Source organism: Motacilla alba, chromosome 2, assembly GCF_015832195.1.
Source record: "Motacilla alba alba isolate MOTALB_02 chromosome 2, Motacilla_alba_V1.0_pri, whole genome shotgun sequence".
In the NCBI taxonomy this organism is placed as follows: Eukaryota; Metazoa; Chordata; class Aves; order Passeriformes; family Motacillidae; genus Motacilla; species Motacilla alba.
Genome location: NC_052017.1, coordinates 35,340,517 through 35,364,611, shown reverse-complemented (window position 1 = coordinate 35,364,611; position 24,095 = coordinate 35,340,517). Strand labels below are relative to the sequence as shown.

The window sequence follows — 24,095 nt, the reverse complement described above, 5'->3', positions numbered from 1 at the left end:
GTCTAAGTTAGAAAATATTTCTTCAATTATGCAAGAAAATAAGTTTAGCACAGAGGCACAGAGTTACTGAAGTTAGAAGTGACCTCAGGAGGTCATCTGGTCCAAACCCCCTTGCTCATGCAGGGCCACTTACCATGGCTGGCTGCCCAGGGCCATGTCCAGATGGCTTTTGAGTATCTCCAAAGCCGGAGACTCCACAATCTCTCTGGGCAACCTGTTCCAATGTTCAGTCACCCTTACAGTCAAAAAATGTTACCTGATGTTCTGACAGAGCCTCCTGGTTTTCATTTCATGCCTTTTCTCCTGTCACTGGGTACCAATGGAAACAGCCTGTCTCTGGCCTCTTTGCACCCCCTCCTCAGGCATTTATACGCATTGATAAGATCCCCCTCAGCCTTCTTTTCTCCAGACTAAACAGTCCCAGCTCCCCCAGCCTTTCTGTGTAGGAGATGCTTCCTCACCATAGTGGCCCTCTATTTGACTCTTCATGCCTCCCTGGCGCTGGGGAAGCCACGACAGGACACAGCACTGCAGGTGTGGCCTCAGCAGCACTGAATAGAGGGGAAGGGTCACCTCCGCTTAAGCACAACTTATGTTATGATACAATCAAGTATTATGTTTCTCTTTAGACTTTAAACCACTGCCCTCTTCCAAAAAAAAAAAAAAAGGCAAATGAAATGTCCAAATTTCCATTATGCTTACTGAATTCACTGGCATATTACGATAAAAATGTAATGCTGTACCTGACAGCGGCAGTTTATCCATTTAAGTGGGAAAAACATAGGAACAGACTCAGTTTAACTTTTTCAGCCTACCTTTCCTCTCTCACCTCTTTTTGAAATGTTTTTTATTCTAGAAAACACATACATTAAAAACATTTTTTTCCCTTCAGAAAGAAGCAGGACAAGATTATGCCATAATACTTTGCAGGATCAAAAGATATGAAATCCACTTACCAAAACTAATTCTTGTAGGCCTGAGAAAAAATAGGACATAATCTGTTCTTAATTCTGCAGCATCCCAAAATGAATTAATTTCCCCCAGTTTAAGAAAATCTACCAAAGGAACAAACAGTCCACAAGTCCTCCAGTAAAGACAACTATTTGTTCTTAATTCTTCATGAGCCAAGTATATGAGAAAGACTAGGTTGAAGACAGAGTAAATATAATAATCAGCAGCTCTCTTTCAAACTGTGTACTCAAGGACAATAAACCCTTTTTAAATCCAATAGTCACTGCTTTTCACTTTCTTGATAATCTGGTTTTCATAGAAAAATTATTTTCATAATTTTAAAACTAAAGCTGATAGAATGAAAAACCGTGTGAAATGTGGAGAATAAGTAAGAACATGTATATGAAATTAAATATCCTCTATCTGTACAAGAAGTAAAAATCTATCATCTGTGTAAAAAATTAATAGGTTGTTAATAGGTTATTTCTGAAATGAGAACCATCAGTAGCAGTTCTAATAGCCATAATTTTTTTTTTTCACACAGATAGAATCAAAAAGACAAACACCAAATTTAAAATTTGTTAAGAAAGAGAACTCCTATTGGAAATGTGTAATACATATGAGAAGTTGCTACGCATCTGACCTATTTTTATGCTCTTCCATAACCATTTCATTGGACTACATTAAAACAGGACAGAAAGCTACATGCACTCCTCTTCCTAAGTAGCCGTATTATTTTATGCTCTTATGAATACTGTGAGTCAGCCATTAGACATAATGGGATTAGTGAGAGGATACAAAAAGCTTCACCATCCAAGCTCTCAACAAGAAATCTTGACTTCACAGAAGCATTAAATTGTCATTATCAGAGCTTTTCAATCAATGCAAAGCAGCTCATACTTTACAACATTTGGCACTGGAGTCTTGAGTACCCAAAATTAGACATTTGCTTTGTGGACTGAAAAAGCCCAGCATAAGCTAAGGTTATCATCTTCAGCTCTGTTTTTGGAAGCATAATTACAACCTTCATGTTGTTATAAAACAGGAAAATAAGAACTGATAATAAGCAGCACAACTCTTTCTGAAGAAACTGTCCAAGCTATTCACTATATTTTCCATGAATGCTTTGTTTTCAGTTCTTATGACAGACTAACAGCTACACAGTCAGTACCTATTTCAATTAATCTCAAAAACCAGGATCTACAATTACTATAATTTATTAAACATGGCAAAAACCATTACCTGGGCTATTTGCAATATTAAATTGCAATGATTGATGTATGTTTTCCCTTAGATCTCTTCACCACCAAACTATATCCATTTATTTCTTAAATAAAGACAGTTCTATTCTGCAGAGACTGATAATGAAAGTAAGCAATACTGTAGAAAGCCAGAGGCAGTAATGGAAACAGTGAGACACTGTGTGTTATCACAATTTAAATACTGCACTTGTGTTGCCAACTCTGAAATTCACTGTTTTAACACGTTATAACAATCTACCACTAAGACTGAGAAAGTTGTTGAAAGTCTAAGCAGCTACATACCTCACACCTCGATGATCTTTGCAAATCTGGGGGCAGCATTAATGCATACAGCTTCCAGAGTGCTTAGCTTCTTGAGCTAGATCAAAGTTGCAGGAGCTATACCTACTACCTCTAATCCACTTACTGGAAAAACACACCCTTAATGCAAAAACCAACACAAGCAAGCATCTTTAACAGTTCTTTTCCTGCTGGAGCACCAGGTTGAGTCCAACATTCACTTTAGCTATCAGAATAAATCTAATAACTTTAAAAAATTAATGGTAACTTTATTTTACTATAAGCATTTGAAAGGAAACTTTGTCATATGCTTTGGAGACTCTAACCAGACTGATCTGCTGTGTCTACATGCTTTTTGACATCAAAGAACTCCAAGGGATTAATGAGCCCTTCATTTTATAAAAGCTGTATTGACTCTTCCCCAACATGACACATTTCTCCATGTTTCCTCTAATTTTCTTCTTCAAAACAGTTTCTACCCATTTTCACAGTACAGATGTCAGCCTGTCTGATCTGTAATTTCATCATCTTCCCTGGAAATCTCTTAAAACACTGGTACCACACTAACAACTCTGATAGTCGGTTTCAAGTGAGAGAATACACACAACAATTAGCAGTTTTGATACATCAACTCTTGAGATCTTTCAGAACTCTTAAATTAGTATCTCCTCTTTCTGGTGTATTGTTTTCCCAGTCTTTTGCCTTTCCTATGTAATATCTTTCATCAGCATTTTACTTACAGATGAATTCTACAATTAGTCTTTCATAGAGAAGCATTTCATGGGAAACCTTGATCTCTTACAGGTATATGGATGCAAAAACTAATTAAGTGTTGTGGCTTTACCTCTTTAGCTGGGGCTTTCTTTTAAACATTGATCAGCTAGTGAACTTACATAATCTCTGACTGACTTCTGTTTCTGTTTTTTTCAGAAAAGAGGTTACTGTTATTTTCAAGTCTGTGCAGATCATTTTTGGAATTCTTCACTGTCAGTTCTCTTTTATTTCTTATTTAACCATGGCAGGGTTAAATATGAATCCTGTCTTCCCCATTTGCACATGATTTCAGCTATTTGGAAGATGCTTTCTTTTCATGTGAACCTCCTCCATTTTGTTCTCCCCAAGTGTTTTTTGATAAGTGGTACATATTTACTTCAAACTCCCCAGGCAGTATCTTTAGTGTGTGTGATGTCTGTTCTTTTGACTATTTCTTTTATCTTTTTGTTTTATGTAGTTATGTTCTCTAGTATAAAAGCAAGGAATAATAGCTTTTCAACCTTCTGTGCAAAGCATAAATTCTCTTCTTCATAGGCCAGATAATGCCAAAAGGTAAATTGTAACATGGAACACTCATGGAGCTCGACAACATTCTGAACCAACGGGGCTCAGAACACAGCTATCATGGTCTATGCCAGCCACACATTCCTCAGGAATGGTACTATACAGACAAATCTGAATTTTCTTCAAGTACACAATGCAAGTGATGAGCAGATGTTACCATGTGATTTAAAACCATGTGATATCCAAAGATTGGGTCCTACTACAGGAGATTGGTGATGCTGAACTCAGCCTCCTCTGATACAACCAGGAACTGAATATTTAAGCCTGAGCACGAGTTGAAGCAACATATTCAGTTTTAGGAGAGAATTACCAGCACTGGATCCAGCATTTTTTGGTTGCCACAGAAATTTGCAACCTCAAAGGGTAACTCAGGGAATGAAGGCTTCTCAGCTGAATAACCCTGACACATTAGTAGGCTGAGCTGAAATAGAAAGGTCTTGCTCTACTTGTTTCTCAAGATACAAATCTATAATCACAGCACAACTGTAATCCTCCTTACCGTATCTGCACAGTAACCATAACCAAGGACCATCAACAACAGGAAACTAATACAGATTTTACAAGCTAAATATAAACCAAAAACAGATCTGCTAATCACTCTTTCTTAGCCCCTGTGAAAGAGGCAATGGATATATCATTTGCTTCCTTCAGAATTATGGAGTTCAATCTAAAATGCCCAATAAAGAAGAGGACTACTAACATTTTACCAAAACCTTGATAATCAGTCCTTGTCAGATAGGCTTTTAATAAGCCCTATTAGTATCAGCCCAGTCTGTAACTCTACCAGGTATAGTGTCAAATCGTCTGCTTTCCAGTTCAAAATATAGCCTATCTTCTTTAGTTTATGTCATTGCTGAAATGTCCAGCTCTGTAACATGAAGTTAACTTCTGCATGATTGCACCTGCAATCTGCTGTATTGAGTCAATAGCTGGAAAGAGCCAAAAATAAGGTAACTGGATTTAAGCTTACTACAGCGCGGCTCATCCCCAATGATATGGTGTTTTCCAATTTAATAGCGTCATTCTCTTTTAATACCTCTCATTTTCATTACCTCACAACCCTCACCACCAATAAACACAACCTGCTTTCAAGTCCTTCCCTAGGGTATATACACAAAATCTATTCATCTTGTTTGATTTCATTTAAATCAAACACAGACCTATACTGCATTCTGTAGACATTCTGAATTACAAAATCACCTCAAAATTAAAAAAAAAAAAAAATTAAAAACCACCCCAAAAACTGAAAACAATGGAACAAGCAGCATTATCTAATTAGGATTTAATAACATCTAATCCTAATTACTGTAGCAGCACTACTGATTTTTCACACGGGTACAGTTATCTGCCTGTTCTGTGTTAGTTTTGCTCTTAGAAGTAAATGCCTGCTGGCAAAGTTCAGAAAACCCTATCCTCAGCAAATGGGACACTTCATCCTCCACTAAGGGCAAAAAGAGACAGCCAAGTTCTCAACAGTATCTGGCTTTATTTGTATGGTACTCTAGCGTATCTCTGAAGTGCTTTTATACTCATCACTGAATAATGCTGCAGACTGAGGGCGAGATAATTTATTTTTTCTCTTGCCATAGTATAACTTTTAAGGTTTACTTACTGTTTATCTTAAAGGTTATAAGACATTTTTAAAAACATGCAATGGTGTGGAAGAGGCACTTGCCTTAGCTCCAAGCTTCAGTCTGCAGCACTGATCAGTGATGGGTGTGATGACACCAACAGAGTGCATGCTGAAGTATCACATAAAGGAAGCTGAAGTTCATGAACAAGAGGGAAAAATAAAACATTGTTAAACAGTGAAAAGATGGTAGGGTGAAAAATACTCAGGAGCACGGAGAAAAATACACACCGGAAATTTCTGCCTTTCTCAAAAATTCCTAGATATATTTGATTTTTATTATCCAGAAATTATACTCCAGTTCCTACAACCATGGGTTTTTTAACCCATGACTAGTACTAGCCTTGATCACTTAACAGCTCCTCCATTAAGTGAATGCAGATAATTTAAGAAAGCACTATGTGCTATTTGTTTAAAGATAAAAACCCCAAATGTCTTCCGACACACTATTTTATTATCACTTACCTCACAGTTTCTTTAAAAGAACCTATGTTACACTGAAGATACTCTTTCCTTTCCATGTGCCCCCGTAGTATTACACTTATTTGCAATTATTTCAAGGTGGACTGACTGTCCTGCTGTTAAGGTCTCGCATCCTTTCCCACTTGACAGAGCAACAACAAGTCCTTCAAGCACTTCCAATGTAAACAAATTCTGAATAATTAAAACCTTAAATATTACCTTCTATGTTTATTATCATTTTATAGAAAAGAGTATTTCTGACACATAAGAACCCTTTCATCAGCTAAAAATACCATAAACCTGAAACAATCGCACTTTGAGAATGCCATTACATGTGCCACATTGAGAGGACACACAAGGTAGTGACAGCCTATGCATGCATTTATGATATACCAATCCAGGTTGGTTTCATAAACATTGAACTTCATTATATCTTTGTTATCCACATGATTTCATACAGTACCTGACACCCTGGAAGTACACAGTTACATCATTCTGACCTGTACTGAGGCCTAAGCCAGCAGAAAGGAAGACAAGTAGGTAATCATTACTTTGCAAGTACAGCTACCCTTTCTCAATTCGGCATGAAGAACTCTGGTTATTAAGCAGAGTTTTACACCCACGTATTAATTAATCGTGACAAAAATATTCCAAGTCAAAACTAATGGGGCAAGTCCTCCTTTTGAGGGCTCATTATATAAATACACACCAAAATCATACAAACTCCCCCCCCTCAATCTATAAAACTGTCAGACTCTAAACATCTGCCACTACAGCAAATACCCACACATGAACTAAACACCATCACATTTCTTCTTCTCTCCTTGAGGAAAGGATGATACAGATGGCTCCCATTCTTTCACATTGAGCTTTCAGAAATAAGAGCACGGGAATATGTCTCCCATGGCTGACTTCATTTTCCAGCATACCCTACAGATCTTAATTGCCCAAAATCTTTTGTCAAACTGAACAGAGTATCGGCAAAAGACAAATGTCACAAATTTAAATGCATCTCATTATTTTAACTTCTATTTGATTAAAATAACCTTAAATTTACTTATCTTCAATACCATTTAGAGCTACAAGCACTATCATACTCTTTGTTTGAAATTGAGTACTTATATTTTAGGGACAAGAAGATGGAAAAATGCTTTTTTTGCCAGTAAAAAAATGTTTGATTACTTTTACATATAAAGTAAAGTATAGATTTCTCAAGTACAGAAATATTCAAATCATGTATAGAGTGTGAGATGTATGTGGGGAAAAAACATATGTGAGAGCCAAAGAGCAAACCAAACTGAGATTGTAAAGATTTCTGGAAGTCACCTTTGTCTAACTGATATTCAAACAAAAAAATGTATTCCAGATTTAGAACTAAGATTTTTAAGTATCTAGAATAGCTTAGTCACTAACAAGCAGCATCACCACATGAGAACAAACGGCAGGCAGAGACATCTCCAGCAAGAAAACAGAACTTCTTTACTTGTTGCAGCTGTAATCCCAACAGCCAAGCTTGTTTACATCCTAATTACAGCGATATCCTGTAAGCCACCACTAAGAGGATATACACTATCTTCTTGTAGCTCTGCTATCATTCCAACCAGATTTTGTGCTATCTAGGGCCCCACTGAACTACACAAACTCTGCCTACATTACTAATTATCAATGAATGGTTTTCTGACTCTGGTTTAGCACAATTCTAAAGCTACCTTTTCTTTAGAAAACAGTTTACAAGACATACATGAAACTGGGATACTGGTTCATTTCTCTCCATTTTTTTTTTCCGGGCAAGTGACCTGATGCTGCCAGGTGAGGTTTCTCATTTTAGCACACAAAATTATTGCAAAATTATCATCACATGAAAGAAAACATTAAATAAATGAATAAACAATCAGTTACATTCTGCCAGATTACTTCAGTGGAACTAAGGAGGACATATCAAATCACACTCTTCTGGATCTTTTTTCCACATTTCAAATTAATGCAAAGCAGATGTAAATCAGTATTTATTGGTGTATTAGTTCCTCCTTCTTTTTTTCCTGCAACATGTTTAATTTCCAGTCTCTAAAGACACAATTTATGTATTTACTGAAACATAATGTCCGAAGTTAATGTTACAGCTGCTTACATGTGTAAAAATGGGTAATCAAATGACATCTCTAAGAAGAAGATAGAGAAAAGGAAAATAAAAGAGCATGTGTAGAATTTTACACGCCAAGGTGCTTATACAACCACAATGCCTAAAAACAGTGCCTGACATTTTTGTATTCAATGTTGAGCCAAAGCCAAAATAAACCGAGCTCCCCAAAGTGGAAAATGTAAAGTAGTAAGAAGTTTAGAGATATACACTAAGTTTCAAACTACTGAAAAACAAGTAGATCAATACATCCTCTTCTTCATGTTGAATCCTCTTGACAATAACCACTTTACCTTCTGAAGTGTACAAGCACGTGTTTGCATGCAGTATATTAATAATCTCTATGTTTTACTCTGTATGAAAACACTTCCAATTGCTGTACATCCATGGGAATAACTTCCGAGCACAAGTAATGAAGCACGAAATAGGAAGTCACAGGTTAAAATTACTTTTAAAACAAGCATGGTACAGTATATTAAATATACATTTAAAAAGTCTTTCAAACAGACAATATAAGACAACCACAAAAAAACTACTCACCATTTCATATGCTGTTACAATCTTTTTCAAGACCTCTGGAACAATCCCTTGGAGCTCCATAGTTGGATACTGATCATTGAGATTCACTACTACCAAGGGTGTATTATCAGGCCCAACCAAGTGCATAGACACTGCCAAAATGCACTGCATAAGATTTGCTACAGGAGAGAGGCCACATAATTCTTTGAATGAAACTACTGCATTCTGCAAAAAGGAAAGAAAGAGTTTCCTTTACAGTTATAGATGAAATTTAAAGTCTTGTCATTTCAGGATAAAATGCTTTACTGTTATAATTGAGCTACAATGGATGTGCTACAATTACCCCAGCTTTTCCCTGAAGAAATGGCATTTTCAAAAGCAACCAATATTACACATACATTTTACAAAAATGTTCAAAATTCAAGGAATGCAGTACATGCCACAGAAAAAAACTACTTAGAACAAGTATATCTCCTCTCCATCATGGCTAACATTAACTATGGAAATAAACAGATTCTAAAACAAAGTGGTTATATATTTAGAAAATTTAAGACACTTTTTAAATGCCACCAAGTGAAAAAAAATTAGATGCTAAATGTCCCAATTAAGCAAAGTGAAGCAGAAGGAGGAATTCAGCACAATTGTAACTTTAAACATACCTGAACTACAGTCCAGACGTGCTGTGGATCTGCGGGCTCCCATTTGGTGTGATTCACAAACCCAGAACTCCACTATTAAAGTATTCCTATCGTAGAGTCACACTTTAGTGAATTTTTAAGGTACCTTAACTTAAATACTGATTCTATACCTTTCCCTAAGATTTTTTTAGTCATATTTTATATCCAATATGGTAGAATACAAAGCCATAAGTTTAAACTTGAAGAACGTTTACAGCATTGGAAATACAGTGTGACTCCAAGTAGCCACTGACATTCCACGATGGGAATATTGTCAGCACTGCACAGAATTTAGGATTTTTGTACCAATTGGGAACTGGTGATCTATAGCAGGTCTGGAGTTTGTGTTCCTGTAGGAAATAAAAACGAAAATATGGTATATTTAAGTTACAAATGTGCTCAGCGCTCCTCTCTCTCATGTCGCACCCCGGCAGAGTATCTGATACAAATTTTCACTTTAATCCAAACCATCTTTCCATCTTGCTGGCATGGTAAGACTCATTTTTGGATATCTCTCTTAGAAAGACATAATGCCAACCTTAACTCAAAAAGGAATCAAATATGAAATATTCTGCTGTCCCTTTATCTGACAAAATACCAAAGCAGACTTCCAAATATGTATGTACAGCATATTCAGGCAAAATTATGTGAACACTAAATTGCACCTGCCCAGTCACTTATAGTGTATTTTTAGTAAATGTCCAGGAAACAGAAATGTCTTTTATCAACTGATGTACACTTCTATGACACAGTAATTACACAGCTCTAGAGACAGACATTGGGAAATCCATTCAAACAGATTTTGCTTGAGATAAGTGCATGGCTCTTTGGCTTGAGATAAGCCATTATGAACAACCGTTTTACAGAGAGGTTAACAAGGACCCAGGGATTGTAAATATTCATTAATGACAGGCAGGACAGGACTAATATGTACTACTACAATAACTCCTGCCTTTGGACTTCCAATTCTATATCCAGAGACTATTTCTCATACCACTAAGTAACTTAAACATGTAACATCACATCCAGTTCAATCACCCATATGATACTTTCATCAGTGATTAATATGTACGAAGTTATGACATCAGCTTTTGTCATGGTAATATAGGAACAAAAAGAAACAAAAGAGGCTATTCTTATACAGATTTAGAGAAACTATTAAACTCACTGCTGCACATTTTCTTTTTTCCTTTTATTCCATCTTATATTGAAAAAATCAAACTAAGCAACTTTGCCCTTTATAATCTGGCTTCTGAGGATATATTGGTCATAAAAACCATTAGAATTTATAAAACAAAATTTCAGTAATAAAAAAATTAAATAGATCTCACATTCCCTGGCATAAATTGATACTTATTTTAATTGAGTAGTTTATTTGCTTTTATTAGCTGTAAAAACTTAGTTACAGAGTTTAAATGGTGCACATTATATAATCTGTTAGCAAAGTTAAGAAAAACTTATCTTCCTTCATGGGCTTAAAATACGTTCTTGATAGCATTTTGAGATAATGATAAATTTAGTTGATAGCACATCTTTCAAACTGACAGAATAAAATACATAAAATACCTTTTAATATCTCATGTTCAAAGAAACCCCACTGTAGAGTCTGTTTTCAATTATATCATTATACTGTGCATACTGCAGCAGGCACATTCAAGAGTTTAATGTAGCTACACAAAATTCTATGCTTTCACTGCTTCCTCAACTCAGTCTTCCTTGAAAAGTACCTTAAAATACAGTACTCTTCATATAACAGAATTCTAGCTTTCAGTAGGTTAACTACAGGTAAAGTTCATTTTACATGCAGCCTGTAATTTGAAACATTTATGAGTCAAAGTATCATCCCTGTATTTTTTAAATAATTTTTTAAAACAGCAAATTTATATACCAAGTGGAATGGGAGAGCTGCATAATGATGTACTAATTTTTTCTTTCATATAAAATTAGTTTTAAAATTGTATTGCTATTAAAATACTTTTAATACAAGATTATTCATTAAGGAAATTTATATACACTGATGTGACTTTAAAATCCAGAATCAAGTCTCAGATTTTCCTTTAATCTCTTTTCCTTTACACAGTGTAACACCAAGAGGATTTGATAGGTCAGTCCATTTGAAATGACAATTCTTAAATTTTGTTGATCAATACTAGTATTCCATCAGAAGTTAATAAATAAAGTTTTATTAAATTAAATGTAATTTTAAAACTAATTTTTAATACATTTCTAAAAGCAGTTATGTACCTGGAATCTCCAAGTAACACATGGTTTTAAGTGCCATCTCTTGGCTTCCACAAAACAAAGCACCTCAGACTGCACTTTTTCCCTAAATTCAATGTGTTTGCTAATATGACATCTAAAGTAGGACAACTTCTTCTAGAAGATGTCTTCTAACACCTCAGTGCTAATGCCATGTATTTCCAACATAACTAGGAAGAATCATGGAAAGCAAATGGATCTTTCAAGAAAGTACTGCCTTCTATTCGGGACTAAAGGAAAAACATAACTTTGGAGAAACTACGCTAAACATTCTTTTACATACAAATAAGGTCTCTGATAAGCATTAAAGTCTCCCTTTTCTCTCTGTTGTATATTCTTCCCATATTTCCACTTAATTTTTTTAAAACTAAAATATTGCCTAAATATAGGATGAGGGTTGAGTTCTAACACTGGAGTCATATTTCCACTTCACATTCAACAAAATACATGTGTGTATTCAAGGTTGCATCAGTAGGCCGTTCACCTAAAAGGCTGCCCTGACATGATCCATTCTTAAAGCCGTTCAGAATTAGACTCAAATAGTTCAACATACAAGACACTTAAAAAAGCAGGTATTCCATATGCATCATAATACAAAGGTACACACATGAACCAATAAATTGATTATAAAACTGTACCTGCATATTTTCTCTCAAATCCGTAGCATCCCGAATAGGTTGGAGGGCATTCTTGAATACTTCATCTATTGTTTTAATCCATAATGTTCTCATAGAAGCATATTCCCTTGATTTCTTGCCCTTCCTCACTGAGAGGCCCCTCTTATGAGGTTTCCCACCACCCCTTCGATTAGTAATGGCCACATGCACAAACAAGGAAGCATGAGCTAAACTTTCACCAGTCAATGACTGCAGAGGAACGTGCCGATAACCAGTCTGGAGACACTCAAAGGGAATAGTGTACTGCCCAATAAATTCGTCCCCAATGTAGTCGTCATCCAGTACTACAAAACGCACCATAGCTAGCTCTGGTAAATTTATTTGAAATTCAAAGCTTTCATCAAAAATTGGATTATCCCCGTTCTGATGCATAGTTTTCGTCCTTTGCTCAGCACAGTCAGCAGGGATTCCATGTATTTCAACATAGACATAAGGATCCACAACATCACCTTTGGCACCTGATCCTTTGGGTTTAGGGAAGTTTTGCCCACTAATGATTTTAATATGAAGCAGCTGAGGTGAAACTCCAGGCACGGTGTCTTTTGTATTCGCGCTAAAGAAGGAAACTTCTTCTCTCATGATAGCAGGACGAAGGACGTAGCCACAGTTTCCATTTTGTCGAAACCAACCAATGTTAAGGTCCATCATTAAACCAGGTGTTTGAAAGTTCATTGCTACTATCTGACAACCACATTTCCAAAAGTCTTGGGGATTCATATTACTAGAGTCAATTCTCATGGGACTGGGGAAAACCCTCGCGAGAAAGCGTTTGTTATAATTTACAAAGTCTCCTGGGTTTTCGTTGGCATATTTGCTAGCAAGCACTTCATTAAAAGAGCACACTTCCCAGTACTTCTGGAGCTGAAATGAAACTTGAAACTCTTTGAACTGAACTGATTTACATATGCTCACCAGCTCAGAGAGATCTTTGCAGAGCTGAAATCGTTTCCCTGTCATTGAGTTTTGCTGTTCAACCCCCTCTTTCGCCACTCTCTGTGACATTTCTGCTCCTTCATCTTCATCTGTAACATCTCCCTCTAGTCCAGAACAATTAGCAGAAAGCTTCTTTGCTTTAATTAGTATTTTCCCTTTAAGCGATTCCGGTGATGGTAGATAAGACTCTTCAATGTTTGGAGACTGCGTATGCAGCTTGTCCCCCAAAATTTTCTTCATGTGCTGTACCATCACTTTCTGCTGCTTAATAGAACAATGATTTTCTAAACACAAAATAAGAGGGTATTCTGAAGCAAAAAAGGCATACTTGTTAATAATGTCAATCACACTACGGAAGACAATTTGTGATGTCATTGTATGCCCTGTGTAAATCACAGGCTCATTATCTGGACCATCCCATACGTCCAGTTCAACACTTCGACAACCCATTTTTAGAGCACGAATGTAACCCGTGATGTCAGAAGGCCCTCGAAACTGATCCTCTATCAAGTATGTATTATGAGATGAATTTATAAAGTAATGAGATAAAGGTTGTTTCATATCTTGACAAACTTTTTTATGCTCTGGATCAAATATGTGGCAGTCTGGTGAAGTAAGGTAATTTGTAAACCCATCTATAGAAAGACAACCCTTTTCCTGGCCCTCTTTGGCTGGCTCGTATTTCTGAATAATTTCAAGGCTTATTTCTTCTGTGACCTGTGCCATACCCTGCTCTGCTTCCAAAAACATCATGAGGTCCTTGGTATCTAGAAATTCTTTATTGCTTGAAAACTGAACTAACAGGAAATAGATTTCAGGTCTGGTACAAAGCTCATGAAAAACTTCAATAAATTCTTCTTTTGTTACTTCAGTACCAGCTTTTTCCCTGGACCTATGTAACTCTTTGAATTTTAATTCAATTTTATTAGTTTTTAAACCAGGGTTTAAGTCTTTTATAAACTGTACAGCATTACATAGGGGTATATGTCCCAAATTATCTACATCTGATTCACTGAACATTTGTGAAAGCCACGAAGTCCGCATATTATCTTGAGTAGTTCCTAACATATCTAGAGTATGTTTTCCATAAGAAATCAGGTATCTTAAGCCAGTAACCCAAATATTTGCCACGTCTGCTGAGTTAGCAACCAGATCTAGTGACTCATAATTTTCTCCATATATAATTGAAAACGCACAATCTTCTGATATCTGGTCATATATTCCATTGCTACGAAAGATATCCGTATTTTTTCCTGTTCTTACTTCTTTGATTGACTTGATATCAATCTTTGCTTTCTCAGAATCCTTTTTCGAAGGCTCCCAGCGCAGAGACTGCATATCAGCATCCAAGAGGAAATATCGGTGGTACACCCGGGAGTTGGATCGGACCTTTTTGAGCTCGGAGCCTTCCACCATGGCGTTGATGCAGTCGCTTGCGCTGCTGATCTTCTTCTCTGTGGGCATGCTGCTGAACGACACAGTCTTCTTCCTTTCTCGCTTCTGTTTCGTACCATCCTGGTAAACAAGGGGGTGGGGAGGGGGAGAAAAAAATAATGTATCAGTGTGATTTTGCTCAACATTGAAATAGGTTTCAACTTAAAGCTGAAAGTTCATCAAGCAGTTCAATAAAGTCTTTGTGATGACCAGTAAGATGGAAATTCTTACTGGCACCATCACAAAATACTAATAATGCCTTAATATTTGCTCCTGCTTCTATAAGTAACCTTCCAGAGTTAATTTTTAGTACTTTTGATGGACACAAAATTTTAAAAAATGAGTTTTGAATGCTAACAAAATAATAATGCTGTATTATTGCACACATGTATATGCATTTTATTTTATGAGTTGCACCTTACTTAGAGAGAGAACAGGGTCTCAAATCAAGGCAGTAGGAAGCGAGCTTTTCTCTGAGTCCTTACACAGTCCTGTAGATACTTGCCAAACTTGTCAGTACAGAATATAATGCTTTAATACCATGCTGACAGGGTCCTTGGACCACAGAAACATTAATACACAATTAACTACAGAAAATCCATAGGACATGGCCCTAATCTAAGCATACAAGACTTAGCAAGCACTTCTTTATGCAAAGCTCCCTTCACCAGAGGACCCATCCATGTTTTTCTCACGGACTGCCCCCAGCATGCAAACATCCCTCCCCTTAGCAGGAAAATACCCACGACAGTCTAAAGAATCTGCACTGAAACACAAGGAACTGGACGGGAGCAGATTCAGCTCTGCGAGTTCTGAGCTTCAGAAAATACAGCAGCGACTCAGAAGGGAACTTCTGAGCCTGTTAAAGTTTAACTGTTTCCAAAAAACCTTCATGTCATTAGAAAGAACTTGAATAGAAGAAGTGGTCCGGAAGGGAAGCAAAAGTGACTCACCATTGCTCTTAGAGCAATGAGATAACCCAGAGGTCTTAATTTACTAGAGAAAGTGTGGGTATATGTGGATATATAAGCATAAAAAAAAGGAGGGAAAGGTAATTTAGCTACCTTTATTGTACCTATTTGTATTAATTAAAGCAAGTGCAAATAAACCAGAACACATGACTTAAGTACAATTTATTTCATAAGAACGGAATTTAAGAATTAAGAAACTTGTGTGCTTTCGTTATCTGCATTTTCTGAGACTGAAAAATGCCAGGATTTTTCTTCTGAAAGCAATGTGTCTTGAGGAGCTAACTTTTAGTCTGAAATAACACCCACACTAAAACACTTTTATATTATATATCTTAATTAGAAGTGTTCTTCTTGTAAACTAGCACAGTGCAAAAAATTACTTTTCCAGCTTTACTAAATATATATATATATATATTCTCTGAAACAGTTTTCTATTTGAGGTATGTTCCAGCGCAAATCAGCATTGCTTAACTCGCAGAAAGGAAAGTGAAAGAAAACTTTTAACGATTGCTATGCTGAACAGGTGTTCAAATAAAAACCACCCATTACAAAATGCATTTCCAGCTCAGTATACATGTGCTGTATGTTTAATTTCATTAAATTAAAAATGCAGAGTCCTGGTTTTGTAATTTAATTTATAAGCATCTGAAAAGTCTTTCACTGAAAACAATGATTAGTAAAGTGAGCAGCCTTAATATTTGATGTTCTGTGTTTGAGAAAATTAATCAACCATACTATTCTTGCACCTTTAATGACAGCAGAATTTGCTTTGTTCAAGTTCTCAAGAGACCAGTAAAAGTGAATAACCCTGCAGTGGACTGCTTTACTTCCAAGTGCAGATCAAACACCTGCAATGGATACTGCACAGGGTTGACTCTCAGAATCTCATTACATGTAGTTTAGGCATAAGGATTGTTTCCAAACAACAGCAAATTTCCTTAACTTTAAAAAAAAAAATCAAATGTGATTTTTGTTTAGAGATTTTTGTTCTATTTTAAGCCTAGCTTGTTTGTCTACCTATTTATATCTCCTAACCTGAAAAAGTGGCAAAGGACAGTCCCATATAAATGAGCAATGACATTCCTGCCTGATACTTCAGGGCTTGGAATTAAGCATTTTGAAAGTTCTTAATGCTCCAGATTCCTCAGTCACAGACCTGGGAGAGGAGTACTGTTGATTGAGAGACAGCTGACATGAGAACCATCAAGGCCTGGCAAGTATTACCTTACCTGACCATGATCAGAAGAAAGGTCTACACCTTTCTCTATGATCAGGACTGTATCTGATCCAAGTCAGTGAACCACAAAGGAAAAACAAAATATTTTCTATTTCTTGATGCCATCTAATGTAAACAAGCCCATCCCAAGGCAGTTCCATTGCCAACTCTGGTTACTGAAAGCTTGGAGTTCATGCATGTGGATCAGAGGAGCAATTCAGTATATCACCTGCAAAATTATTTCGCCTGCCTGCCAGACGAATTTGCAGCCAGTTCAGCAACTCTTCATTTTTGCAGGGTAAAGAGGTCTAGCCACTCCAATTATTTATATAAAGCCAGTGCTACAGTGTGAATTGCTGTAAAAACATTCTGAGCTCCAAAACACCCTTCATAAGTTTTTGCTTCTCCAGAGATCAATAATCCTGAACTACCAGATTGCCTGTGCAAGTCCCCATCCTGACAGACATGGAAGCCACGATCACTCCGCATGATCAGAGTAACTTCAAGGATATTTTAGCAAAGACACTGTTGAGAAGAATTCACCTGTCTGAACTACCCACCTGTCTGAAAAGACACAGAAAAGAAACTCTCACTCTACAAGCTGAGAATGCAATTGCATAGAGAATGTACAAACTGTGGTGAGCCTCAGCAATATAGTCAGGCACGGAGGAGACAGATTTATTCTGCTCTAAGGTGTGGAGGATTTCACCCCGAAAGTGAGGTGACATTCATGAACTGGGTCAAGTCTCTCACGGCCTTAGGTCTGCCTTGAATCGAAAAGAATGGCACATCAGAAAACTGCATCTGAACAAACACAGGAGTGATTTCTTGGCATTCATAAGACTTACAGAGTTCTTGCTGTTCAACATGCTCAAAGTGACACTGACTCTACAGCGCAGATGCATAATTCAGTCCAAGGCAGCAGCTACAACTTTTGTGCTGATACAACTTTCAGTCATTCTAGGATCTCTCACACAATGAAGACCTGTCTATTTACAGTTTATAGCATGTCCTGTCATCATTACAGGATTTCCCCTAAAGACTGTCTGTGCTTCATAAAACTTAATCACTGAAACCAGAACAACCACCTCATCAACACATTTCCTAATAATATTCATGCCACAGCCAAGGTCAGCTGTAAGATATTTTAAGGAATAGAGGAGACCACAGATAAAACTGTTTTGAAACATTGCTCATAACCACTACAAGCAACTACACAATTAGTTTAGTTTATCCAGAGTTCCTAGCGACAGAAAGCAAAGCATCTATCAGTTTAAAAAACAGAAATAATCCCAGCTGTCACCTGTGGCACTTAAGAGACAGAGACAGCTGGAGAAAATGGATTAAAAGAACAAGGAGGGAAGAATATATCCATGATAACTTTTTTTATTCCTCTCAAGGTAGCAACAAAGAAATAGCTGTGCGACTAAGACAGCACTAGCTAGAAAACAGAATTTTGGAGACAACAGAGAATCTTGAATCAGACATTGAGAGAGATGCCCAATATTCCTGAACTGCAATGCTTTTAATTTATGCAACTTTATGATAAAATTACTTCAAAGGGAGCTCCAATAACCACTGGTACTGATAGGGGCAGAGTTCAAACAGAGATTTGATAATGTAACAGATTGGGATGATAGAGGAAATGATGAATAGTGTATGGTTTGTAAATATCTCCCAGAGGAAAGGAAGCAGAGAGAGAACTTTATGACCTGTAAATGCCCAAATGAATCATGCCCCAGAGGCAGTACTTAAAATACATTTAAACACCAAGTTGCCAGGATGTTTAGGTACCACTTCGTTGAATGGAATTAAGAACACAGGCCAAGGCAGGGGCTTGCCAACCCCCTCAAAGTGGCAAGTGTGGGGCTGCAGCACAGTGCAGGACACTCCTTCCACCTGCCAGTACAGAATGATCCTCACACTGGCCCATGCAAACTTTGGAGATGGGTGCCTGTGATCCTGCCTCTCTCCATGACTAAAGACACCTGCTCTTTCCAGAACAGAGGACTTCAAACAGAAAAGACAACAGTAGCAAGAGGAAGTGACACAATGACAAATTTTTCATCTGGGAAGTGAAAGTCCCCGATGCCACAAAACATAAACATTTCACTTGGTGACCTCGAATGCAAAATTCAGTCCATGTAGCAAGGACTTGAACACTGAATTTTTTCCTCTCAACACGCACCTCCCCAGGTGACAGGTCCTGCTGCTACTTGTTTATGCTCTAGCCATAAGGAATTTCCATTCATTTTCATATACCAGAGGTTCAGCAAAGCATGGAAGGCAGCTCCATGCTTGTCTTGAGTGGCTGAGCACTCCAAGATGCCCAGGCAGAGGGGACAGAGCTCAGCCACTCCATGAGCAGCTGAGTGCTCTGCCAGCCAAGCGATTATGTAAGAAACAAGAACACAAAACAAGAACACAAAACACACCCCCTTGAAGTGCAGCACCTCACCGCAGGATTTTTGATTGCCAAGGGCTGAGCTTTGACAACTTCTGAGAACACTCACACATTTTGAGGCAATGATGGTACACAGTCTGTAGGAGCCACAGACCCAAGAATGCCGACTTAGTTCATCCCAAGCAGGCTTAGAAACAAGATAAATGTGAACCATTCTGCCTAGAAAGGTCGGCACAGAGGTGTTGTAATAAGACTGTTATCATATACAGCGTCTCAAGAGCATTCTTTTTTTTTTTTTTTGCATATAAGTTCTGAATTGAGTGGCATGCTTGTGAACCTGAAGGCCAGTGGTGTGCCAATACTCTGAGCAATTACAGGTGAGTAACAGAGAAGAAAGGCCAGACCGAAGTTTATTAATTTTAATTTTTAACAAATTACACCATTATTTCATTTAATACAGCGTGAAAGCTATTTTAGATGCAATTTAATGTATATATGTATCAAACAGGTTCAGTAAAATTCAATACTTTATGATGAGAACAGGCAGCTTGATGAACTACATAATGAACACAGAGTGCACTACTCTTCTGACACTAGGCAACTCATTGATGACTTTTTTTTTGTAGTAGATGTGATACTTATGTAGCCAATTTGAGTACAAGACCTGTTTTCATCAAATGCAAAGCAGCAGTAATTGCAAAATCACCTAGCTTGAAGACATAATGTATAACATGCCTACTTCAGGAAGTGGTAAGTTAAAACAATACAATTGATGCTTTGTTTATTTAATTAAGATTCTTAAGCATTTTTCTTCAAAACAAAAACCTTGAAATTTACAGATTTTCCTCATACTTAAGGAAGAATGTCTATATATAAATTAAGTCTACTCAAAGGAAAAAAGCACATCTTTAAGTTAGTACTTTAAAATACTAATTTTTTAATGCATTTTGTTAAAAGTATTATAATATCAGTAACGTGTTCTTTTCCAAGGTTCCACCTGTGGTTTAAGAGATACAAATGCCAGTGTACCTGAGCAAATGAGCTACAAAAGCAATGTCAATATCATTTCATCTTTATAAATATTTTTAGCACAAAAATATTTAGGATTTTCTTTGGAAAAAAACACCTGTAACTGAAACAGCAACAGTGAACAGGACCACTTGTTTTTGGCAACATGTACCAAAAAAAATCATATTATGTATAATTTAACTATGCACAGCTGCCAACTCATTCTACAACACAGAATGCAGCATGATAAAAGAAGCTAAGCAACTTTTTGTGTAAAAGAGGCAGTAGGCAAAAAGGAAGGAAAATATCAGGTAACTAAATTTAGCGCTGATTTCAAAGTTACATGCAGTTAAAGGCAGAGTGAGAACCTTCTGTGGAAGAACGCAGGGAAAAAGGGAGAAAAGAGCTGAGAGGAGGAAGGAGAGAGGTGGTGGTGCAGAAAAGGCACTTCCCCATCCTTGTCCTCGATGCCCCCTGTCTCAGCCTAATTCTCCTGGAATCAACAACTCAGCAGAAGAATCTGCTGACAGCCACCACTCAGCCCCTCTCTTCCAGCCAAGCATCCTCTCTTCCTAGTCAGCACCTTTCCATTTGCCATTACCAGGAGATTCTTACTAACACAGTGACCTGGATTCAGCAAAAGGCACGTCCTTTTTAATGCTGTTCCACAGCTACCCAAAGCTTCCAGAGCATGCAGAAACCAGAACAAGAAAAAACTCCCCAAGTAATCAGCAGCTCAGCTGACAGGATCCCAAACACTTCAGAAATGGCACCTGTTAAATCAGACTGTGTCCAACAGATTCAGCAGCCACTGTTTAACTGCACACAGCACCCAGCAGTTGTATGTGAAACAAAGCAGAGTCCTCTACTGAAACTACAGCTATCTGAGGAGAGACAAAACAGCAGCTATTGGGAAAACACAAGTCCTCCCACTTGTTGTGAATCAGTATATTTGTGCTCAGCATTTAAATATTTCCCCAAAAACCAGTACTCATGGCATATCTGTTGTTTGCAGAAATCTTTGAAGAGAAATATATTTTTCAAATGTGTGGCGGGTTAACCCCAGCCAGACACAGTTACACCATGTTATAAATAACAATGAGGAACAAAACTATGATTAGTTGAATAAGTAACAATTCCAGGTTGATTTTGTTCTTCTTGTTGTTGTTGTTTTGTTTGGATAGGTTTTTTTGTTTGTTTTTTTGGTTTGGTTTTTGTTCTTTGGGGGGGTTTTGTTGTTATTTTTGGGTTTGTGTTTTTTTTAGTAAAGGAATTCTGTGATTAAAGGAATATGGACACAGGTGCTCAATATTCAAACAAAAATGACCTATATTATTTCAGATGAGCAAACTGCATGGTTCATGAGAGAGTTAAACCAATTCTCTCTTCAACCCCTCTTCAAAACACTAATTTTCTGTCCTGTCTCTTCCTACTCCTGCCCCAGTTGCATTCTCCCTTCTCCCCAGTTCAGCTCCTCAGGCCCTCATTAGCAGCTGTCTAACACACAGTAAGTTAATTTACCTCACTACCTCAGGAAACAAAAAATCTATTTTCTTCCAAATTAGTTTTCTGCAATTTCAGTGAGCTGAAACAATTGTCCATGTGACCAGTTAAGTATCAGAGCTGGTTCAAATTAACCACTAGAAGCAAGGAACTGATTAAAAATGGGAGGAAAGAACAGAATCACTCATTTTTATCAAGAAATTAATTCAATTAAAATCAATGTAGTTGAAACTCTTTGTTGAAATCTGAGCATACGTGTACTGACAGTAGAGTTTTCTGCCATTAGGTTCTGTGGTGGGGTCGATAACCATGAAGGTCTTTTCCAACATAATTCTATTAAGGAAAATAAAATCTCTCATCTTGGTCCACCTCACAGAGTACAGCCACAATTTCACAAATACATAAAACATAAAGGCAAGCTATAAGAAAGAACTGCCAACATCATAAAATAACAGCATTGAGGTTCTTAGGCTCTTGGGCTCATTTTGTTCTGCCTCATTTCAAGAAAACAGGACACCAGAAAATTTATGATTCAATGACATGAGAGACCACTTTCACACTATCTATTAGGAAGAGCACAGAAAACCAGTTGCCTGTGTTGGCCTTGTTGCTGTTACAGCAGCAATTTAACTCAAAAGACTGACTCTGACAAGCCAGGAAATAACAGGATATGGTTTTGCAAATAAGAGTCTAGACTAAAGGCTTTCTCTGCAAAACTTCCTACAGAAGAGCTTATTTAGTCATTTGATCAGCTTACCAAGAGTAAAGAAACCATCTTTAATATGTTTTTTATGTTGCTGTCTCAAGTATCATCAGGTTTTTCATTATTCAAGTGCTCTCACAGGATGTCACAGGGGAGCTTTCCCTGTGCTCCATGGCACAGATACAGATTCACGGAATATTCTCAGTTGGAAGGGACCCACAAGGATCATCACATCCAAGGCAGACACTTCTTCCACAAACATTCTGAAGACATCCACAAGCATGATGCTGTTGCTCCCTTCTCACTCGGCTCTAACATAAATCCACTCCATATTCTTTGGAAGAGAAAGTAAACAATCTGATATTGCCTACTCTGCTGAAAATAAAGGGCTTGGAGCTACTTTTACTATGTTTGACTTTGACCTAAATTTTAAAAAGTCTGTGGCAACTAAGACTTCCATATTCCACAGTTCCGTGATGCCATTTATGTTTGCATTCTAGCAGCAATTACTAGGATGCACCATTCTAGGATTCCATCATTTTATAACATAATTTTATAATTTAATTACATTATACTACATATGACATTCTAATTCTATAATACATTGATATATTATACAAATAATATTATATCTGAACATTAAAACACAGTAGCAAAACTGAACTTCAAACACCATTGAGGCATTCTTTCTTGAATGAGTTCATCTGCATATTTATGAAATTAAAATGAAGGGTCATTTGGTTTCAGGGGTTAATTTCCAAAGCAGATTAGCAGGGCAAAGGGGAAAAAAAGTCTGATCTGAAAAGAAAATAAATAAGAAGCATTTAAGGAAACTCCCCAGACTGCTGTGAGCTCAGGGAGAGCCAAAGCCTGAGTTATGCTTGGCATGAGTGTCTCAGCTCTCAGTGTTACTGAGTCTGTTACAGTTCAGCCTTCTGGAGAGCATTTCCAACGGAGCAAAAGAGGTATCCCATTTTCACAAACTCGATAAGAGCAAAACATGCATATTTCAGATCCAAACAACCAACATCTTAACCAAATCCATATAAACTGCAATAATTATTTATGAAAAACCGCAGTTACTAAGTCCTGAGTCTTAAACTGAGGAAACTGCACTGACAGAAAGCTATTAAAAACTGCTTGATGGCATGAAGAGTTTTAACCCTAGGTAAGTAAGTAGAGAGTTTTTTTATATTTCTAATTTCTCACATACTAAGAAATCATATCTAAACTATGACAAACAGGTCATTTTAACTACTGCAGAGAAACTTACGTTTATTATAACCATTCAATTTTTCTGCCATCAATTATCAGAAAAAGTGATAGAAGGTACAGATGCTTTTAGCTTGAATAATAACAGAAGGTGTCAAAGGTACTGATGCTGCATGCAAAGGCACTAAAGGATTTGAAACTGGCTCAACAAAAAGGTTCAACAGGTTTCAGCACAGCTCAGGAGGGAAGAAGGCTCTGAGTTTTCACAGTTATCCCTAAAACCAGCAAGATGCTCTTTCTGCACACATGCACACCTATTTAAACTATGAGCATTTTCATTTTCAGGTCTTCAATGATGTTTTAAGTACCCAAGCATTATAGCTAAGATACACTTTCAGGGGCATTCTAATCAAGATGTATCAACAAGATTTAAGATGCAGCAGTCTGAAGTTGAGTATCAGATTCCCTTCAAGAATTCATAGCTGCATGTTAGTTCCACTGGCAGAAAGCATGGCTTTTT

At 37.1% G+C, this 24,095-nt stretch overlaps 1 protein-coding gene across 6 annotated transcripts in view; it reads right to left on the bottom strand.

The window, feature by feature from the left end:
* PLCL2 (phospholipase C like 2) overlaps positions 1–24,095 on the bottom strand; it is a 107,259-nt gene that overhangs the window by 30,455 nt on the left and 52,709 nt on the right. For 5 of the 6 annotated variants that reach the window (XM_038161523.1, XM_038161532.1, XM_038161539.1 and 2 more), the window contains 2 exons: positions 12,153–14,639; positions 8,600–8,803 (listed from right to left, as the gene is read on the bottom strand). In XM_038161523.1, the coding sequence (XP_038017451.1) occupies positions 8,600–8,803; positions 12,153–14,639 (2,691 nt within the window). Of the gene's footprint in view, positions 1–8,599; positions 8,804–8,833; positions 9,606–12,152; positions 14,640–24,095 lie in introns of those variants that run through there. The other variant, XM_038161557.1, reaches the window with a different exon arrangement.